This window comes from Ranitomeya variabilis, chromosome 5, assembly GCF_051348905.1.
Source record: "Ranitomeya variabilis isolate aRanVar5 chromosome 5, aRanVar5.hap1, whole genome shotgun sequence".
Classification (NCBI taxonomy): Eukaryota; Metazoa; Chordata; class Amphibia; order Anura; family Dendrobatidae; genus Ranitomeya; species Ranitomeya variabilis.
The window spans coordinates 124857403-124863918 of record NC_135236.1 but is presented as its reverse complement, the minus strand read 5'-3'; the positions used below and the strand labels follow the sequence as shown (position 1 = coordinate 124863918).

Here is a 6516-nt window from a genome sequence, read left to right as displayed (position 1 = left end):
GAGAAATCTAGGCTGCATTCTCCAATACAAAACAACACTTTTTACAAATAATCATCCCATTATTATTACTCCATGTGATTAGAATAAGTGTTTGGGAGTATTAGTGCAGCCTCCTATCTAGACATATCTAGCAGCTTATAATTGTATATGTGCTGAGGTCACAGTGACAATGGTCCAGAGCTGATGGTGTCACTACAGTGATGTCACAATTTACCGGACAGTTCTAGACGCTGTGTAACCCCTGATTCCGTTGAGGGTTGTTTAAGGCGTTGGAGAGTGAGGATTGTGGCGTTAAGTGAGTGCAAGTATGGCGAATAAAAAGTGCTGTAAGCGTATTATTATATCGGATTCAGAGAACAGCAGTGATGTGGATTTCCATCAGGTGAGCCGTCACTTTTCTGCATTATTCTTATGTAATACTAATCTATCATCTATGATGATTTATGTGACGACTTGTTAGAATGATCAATATTACTGATTGTTATCTCCTTAATAGCTGATAATGAAGAGTAATATTCCTGTTTGGGGAGTTTATATCCATCTTAATAGACCATCACTGACAATTATATTAATAAATATATTATTACTATTCTATAAGAATAAAATGCTCCTTGTAAAAGCCAGAACTGACCCTGCGTGTTATTTTCATACCCTTTCATACCCAGATGTTCATTATGATTTATGTGACATTTCGAGTCTTATATTTCTTCTCTTTTTCTAGTCCCATCCCCCCAAGAAAAGATCAAGACTTCCGAACTATCAAACGGAAGGTGGATTAAAAAATGGGATAACACCTATAGACCCAGGTACTGATTTCCAATGCAATCTAGCCCCTGCTGATATGTGTCCTAACAATAATGGGTTTACTAGAACAAATGTGTCTCATTCATTGGGACTTAAGGCCCAGTCACACTTAGCGACGCTAAAGCGATCCCGACAACGATACGACCTGTCAGGGATCGTTGCTGCGTCGCTATGTGGTCGCTGGTGTGATGTCAAACAGTGAGATCTTCCCAACGACGCAGCAGCGATCTGTAGCGACCTGTACAACGATGTCACATGGCAGCTATTATGACGATTCAGACCTCGATGAGGGACGTCCTGTGAGACGTTGTCGTCAACGAGGTCGTTGGTAAGGTGTCAAACACAGCGATGTGTGCTACCCAGCGGGACCTCAACGATCAAAAAAAGGTCCAGGCCATTCCGACACGACCAGCGATCTCACAGCAGGGGCCTGGTCGCTGCCACGTGTCAAACATAGCGAGATCGCTACTGAGGTCGCTGTTGCGTCACAAAACTTGTGACTCAGCAGCGATCTCGCTAGCGACCTCGCTTAGTGTGATGGGGGCTTTAGTTGTAACTGGTAAAAAAGATAATGATGACATTTTGGCCCCATCATCAGAAGTTTTCTGAAGTCCTAGTAGTCCGTTTTAATTATCACTTACTGCTGTTATCCATAATAACAGTCTAATATATTCATTTTTGTTTCTTCCTCAGAACTAATAACATCTTTCCCGTCATGTAGCAATGACTTCTTCAGGTAGGATGAATCACATCTTCTCCAACTCTGAGCTCAGGTCCCATTGGTAGACATTATTGGGGACAATCGGTGTCCTTCATTCCAGCTTTATATAATATGACTCTTGTGGTTCCTGGGCTCTGAATTGCTTCATCTGATCCATTTATACCAATAATTTTAATCCATAATCTCATTCATTTTTAACATTAGAATTTTCCCCACTGATTCCTATTTCTGCATTTGTTTTCACAGTTCCACTGATGTCATTGTTATTTCTGACGATGATGAGTATTCTTCTGGGGAGAAAATATCATCTCGCGAAAGTAAGGACTAATTAGCTGTGTTTTCTAGACACAACCTAAATTTCCGGTATTTGACACAGTCCATTGATCCATGTTCTGTTCTGTTATGTGATATTCACAGGTCTCAGGACTTCTGACATCGAGGGTTATGATACCCCTGAGCAGTGTGGACCTCCACACACTGACAGCGATGACGATGACTGTATCATAATAGAACCATCATCTCCTGTCACTGGTCAGTGTCCAATATTATGGTTTATACCGCAATCTATACAGATTACATACATTTCCCCTAAAGATAATTTAACAATGCACCTTCACCTGATAGCCAACAAGTGGACAAAGGAGTAAAAAGTAGAATTGCACATTCATTTCTGGTGCCTCTTCACTCTATTTCAATCAAGGGCTGTAGATATTCCTAATCTCTGTAACAATATTATATAGATGCCTCAATGTAAAACTTATCAAAGATGGCACTATTTTCACTGCTCCATGTTTCCTTCCAGATACAGAATCATCTGGATGCCTGGAGAGATCCACCTCAGAGGAGCAGTAAGTTATATAAAGCTATGAAACACTATAAACGAGAAGTGGTGCCCCCTACTGGTGGATATCCTCAGTCATCAGCTCAGTTCCCAAAATCCAGCACTCCCACATCTCCTCGTTTTACATCCCAATCTATGTCAGGGTGTAGATAATCCCTCCTCTCTGCCATGTATAAATCCTGGATCCCAAGAAGATCTTGCAGTTCCACTGACATAGAGATGATATTGGATTCTTGTATTGACATTTTTGAGAGGTTTATTTCAATGCTGATAATCCACCTGCCCCGACTTGTAGCTTATTGCTGGCTGACCCTATTGTATTTGTGCCCCTGACCTTCTACCATTTGGGTGACGCGATACTTAATTGGGAAATCCCTTCTACATTGTAGGGGAAAGGAATGAATAGGTAAATGTTCTGTATGTTTTGAGATATAACCTAAGGCTTCATGTATGATCTTCTGTTCTTCCAGGCCTATTTGTACCATCCAGGGCTGCTTTATAGAGGACATCACATCTCCGGCATCTAAATACATGCAGGACTTTCAGAGCTACAAACATGAGTTGGTTACACGGCTGTTTAAGCTCTATAACAGCACCGTGTTTGAGAACGAGGTAAAATATTACAATCCCGGGATTGTATATATTCATCTATATTCTGCTATATCTGTAACTCTTCATGTAAATGTCGGTGGAGTATATATTATCAAAGACCTTTACTGTTCCTCTATGTAAATGCAGTTATACTGGTGCAGAGGAGGTAGCAGTCACCCCGGGACCTGGTGCCTACGGGTGTCTTTAGGACCAGTAGTCACAACTTATACCTCCCTTTTGTAGTGTCCTAGAAGGGACTGCATTTAATGCTGCTTTACGTTGAATTATAGATATAATGTATTTTATTTCTTAATTCCTCATCTTCAGCTTCCTGAGTCCAAAATAACATTCAAGTGGAGCAAAAGACTGACGGCAACATCTGCTTTCTGCACGAACATCTATAAGGACGGGGAACAGTATTCCTTTATTGAACTCTCAGACAAAGTCTGTGACTCTGCAGGTAAGTTTCTTATAGTGATCATTTGGTAAAAATATAAAATTTTGATAGAAGTACCAGGTTGTTAAAGAGAACCTTTTATGTGAAAAAACGCTATTAACCTGCCGATATGAGGTTAATCTGCAGGTTAACAGCGTTCTGAACCTGCCCAGTGCCGGCACTTAGACCTCCACTGCTGGGAGGAAATGAACTTTATTCAATTAACAGGCACCTTTCAGTCATAGGGACGGCACCATCAAGGGTTCAGTCACTGCTCTGTGTATAGCGAGCTGCTGCTGTAACCGTGCCCCGGCACTGACTGACAGCCAGGTCTAATGCTAAGCTGCTGTCAGTCAGTGACAGGGGGTGGGTTACAGATGCCACTCGCTTTACACAGAGCAGTGACTGAACCCGTGCCGCTGCTATGACTGGAAGCTGAACGCTGCCAGAGGGACCAATGTTTATTTCCTCCTGGCCTAAGTGCCGGTGTTGGGAAGATTCAGAACACCTTTAACCTGCACATTAACTCCATATTTGGAGGTTAATAATGTTTTTTCACATGACAGCTTCCATTTAAGGCAGGAATGAAGTTACTGCAATTTTCATAGCTTCCAAACAAGAGAAACACACACATGCATGGCTATATGTTGTTCATCAGTTGTGATCATTGAAAATCCTTGTGGGACCCCTTATTTCTTAATAGTGAGGGATCTGGAGGTAAACAGTGGATGGATAAAATACACATAGATAGTAACTGCCACGGATGCAACTATAAATTACTGGGACGATTAATCAGAAGAGTCAGCCTGAGTAATGGAGATCCTTCAGGTCCTATACCTCCAAAGCTCCAGGGCAAATGTCTCTTGAGCCTCTCATATATTATGGTCTAGTAGGTTTGCAATTGTGATGTAAAATATCTTCTTGACTTATCGTAATTATATATTTTCTATCTTTAGAGCGCCTTAGAGATTCACTGGCACATGAATTGTGCCATGTCGCCTGCTGGCACATTGAGGGAGTGCAAAATGATGGACATGGGCCACTCTGGACATCTTACACAGAAAAGCTCATACATGTTCACCCCGAATTGCCACCTGTGAGAATGTATCATGCGTATGACATTAATTACCGATACAACTATGTGTGTGCAGGGTGTGGATACAGGTAAGGAGATATTTTCTTCTTATATAATTCTAAAGAAACTACATTAATGCAATTTATATTCTGCTACCAGGAGATCACAGATGACTGAGATCTAATTTTCCATGAATAATCCTTTCTCTTCCTCCAGTAACTGATATTTCTATCCTTTCTTGACTGCCAATCCATGTTCTTTCTGTCTTTTTAGAGTCGGCCGTTTCACGAAAATCAGTGAACAGAGAACATTTTGCCGTAAATGTGGAGGGAAACTTACAATGCAAAACACGGCTTAAGGTTAGGACCATCTGTCTCCTTAGATCATCCTCCATCTACAGCTCAAGGAGACCCATTTTCCAGATATAAGACCAGAATCTGGAAAAATCCAACAAAACCTGCAGAAACAAAATCCAGGCTGTACTGTCAAACAGAAGCAATTTATTGCTTCCATTACCAAATGTAAGTGTGTATATTCTTTATATGTTCATTGTAGGAGTGTATTTATACAGTCACCCCAGGACCTGGTGCTTTAGGAAATCTTTAGGACCAGTAGACGCTTTTTGTCGTGTCCTCGAAGGCACTGCAGTTTCCACTGTGTTTCATGGAACAGCATATTTCATTCATTTTGATTCTTCATTCCTCATCTTTAGGTTCCTGGTTCCATACAAATAACTTGAAGTAAAACACTGAGCGCAACATGTGCCCATTGTATCCATATCTATTAGGATGAGGATTGATATTCCAGGATTGAGAGATCTTGAAAATTTCTGTGACTCCACAGGTAAGTTTTACATCACAATCGTTTAGCAAAAAATATGACATTTTGATAGGAGTCACAGGTTGTTAGGGGTGGATTGAAGTTACTGCACCTTTCAGATCTTCCAGACAAGAGAAACATACACATACATTTCTTTATATTCTTAAATGAACACAATTCGTGAAAAATCTTCAAAAATCCTTTTTTTTTTTATAAATGTGGGAGATCAGAAATGGATAAAATACCATACATATAAATAGTAGCTGGCAGGGGGCAACTGGAAATTGCTGGGTCGATGAATAAGAAGAGTCAGCCTGGGTGGTGGAGATACTTTAGGTCTTATAGTTGGTACAATCTCCAAAGCTCTGAGGCATTTATTCATTGAGCCTTTCCTACAATATGGCCTAGCAGGTTTGCACTTGTGTTATCTATGTGTGTTAAGTATATTTACTTTTTATAGTAATTGTATTTTTTTTCTCTGTAGAGCGCAGTACAAAAGCATTAATGCACAAAATGATCCTGCTCATGGTCTGCATGTTATTCTGAAGGCTATCTACATGGTGAACAACGTGACTTCTCCAAGCAGTGATTACGACTAAAACTGCTGCTAATGGAGAGTTGTTATATACCAAAGTCCTCCCAAAGCCCAGAAGAGCAACTCATGATACCAACTGTTGACCTACTGCAGAAGAGGAGGAATAGAGTGCTGAGAAAATGTTATAAAATAAAAAAGAGAGTCAACAAAAAATAAGAAAAGCAAAAAAGGTTGACCCCCAGCTATACCCTATACCTCTTCTACCTGTACCCATATGAAATATATATATTCTCCATCACCCAACCCCAAATAAAAACAAAATCTAAAAAGATACTGTGTGTATGTAACACAGGTAATTGGATGCAGAGACACAGAGGCACAGAGCAAGGGTTAACGGGAAAACAATCACTGATTTAACCCCTTCACCCCCGGAGCTTTTTCCGTTTTTCCGTTTTCGTTTTTCGCTCCCCTCCTTCCCAGAGCCATAACTTTTTTATTTTTCCGTCAATTTGGCCATGTGAGGGCTTATTTTTTGCGGGACGAGTTGTACTTTTGAACGACATCATTGGTTTTAGCATGTCGTGTACTAGAAAACGGGAAAAAAATTCCAAGTGCAGTGGAATTGCAAAAAAAGTGCAATCCCACACTTGTTTTTTGCTTGCCTATTTTGCTAGGTTCACTAAATGCTAAAACT

General features: G+C 40.5%; 1 protein-coding gene across 1 annotated transcript; it reads left to right on the top strand.

Annotated features, from left to right (window-relative positions):
- Positions 1–268: 268 nt before the first annotated feature.
- LOC143773397 (germ cell nuclear acidic protein-like) lies at positions 269–4863 on the top strand. Its single transcript, XM_077260859.1, has 10 exons — positions 269–382; positions 722–806; positions 1498–1540; positions 1772–1842; positions 1943–2056; positions 2328–2373; positions 2837–2978; positions 3285–3417; positions 4350–4557; positions 4742–4863. The coding sequence occupies exons 1-10, from the start codon at positions 308–310 to the stop codon at positions 4824–4826; spliced, it is 1002 nt and encodes a 333-aa protein (XP_077116974.1). The 5' UTR covers positions 269–307; the 3' UTR covers positions 4827–4863.
- Positions 4864–6516: the final 1653 nt, after the last annotated feature.

Coding starts and splice junctions, on each gene's coding strand:
- LOC143773397 (XM_077260859.1), top strand. CDS start 308: ATGGCGAATAAAAAGTGCTGTAAGCGTATTATTATATCGGATTCAGAG. Junction 807..1,497: donor GATAACACCTATAGACCCAG/GTACTGATTTCC, acceptor TTTCTTCCTCAG/AACTAATAACATCTTTCCCG. Junction 3,418..4,349: donor CAAAGTCTGTGACTCTGCAG/GTAAGTTTCTTA, acceptor TTCTATCTTTAG/AGCGCCTTAGAGATTCACTG.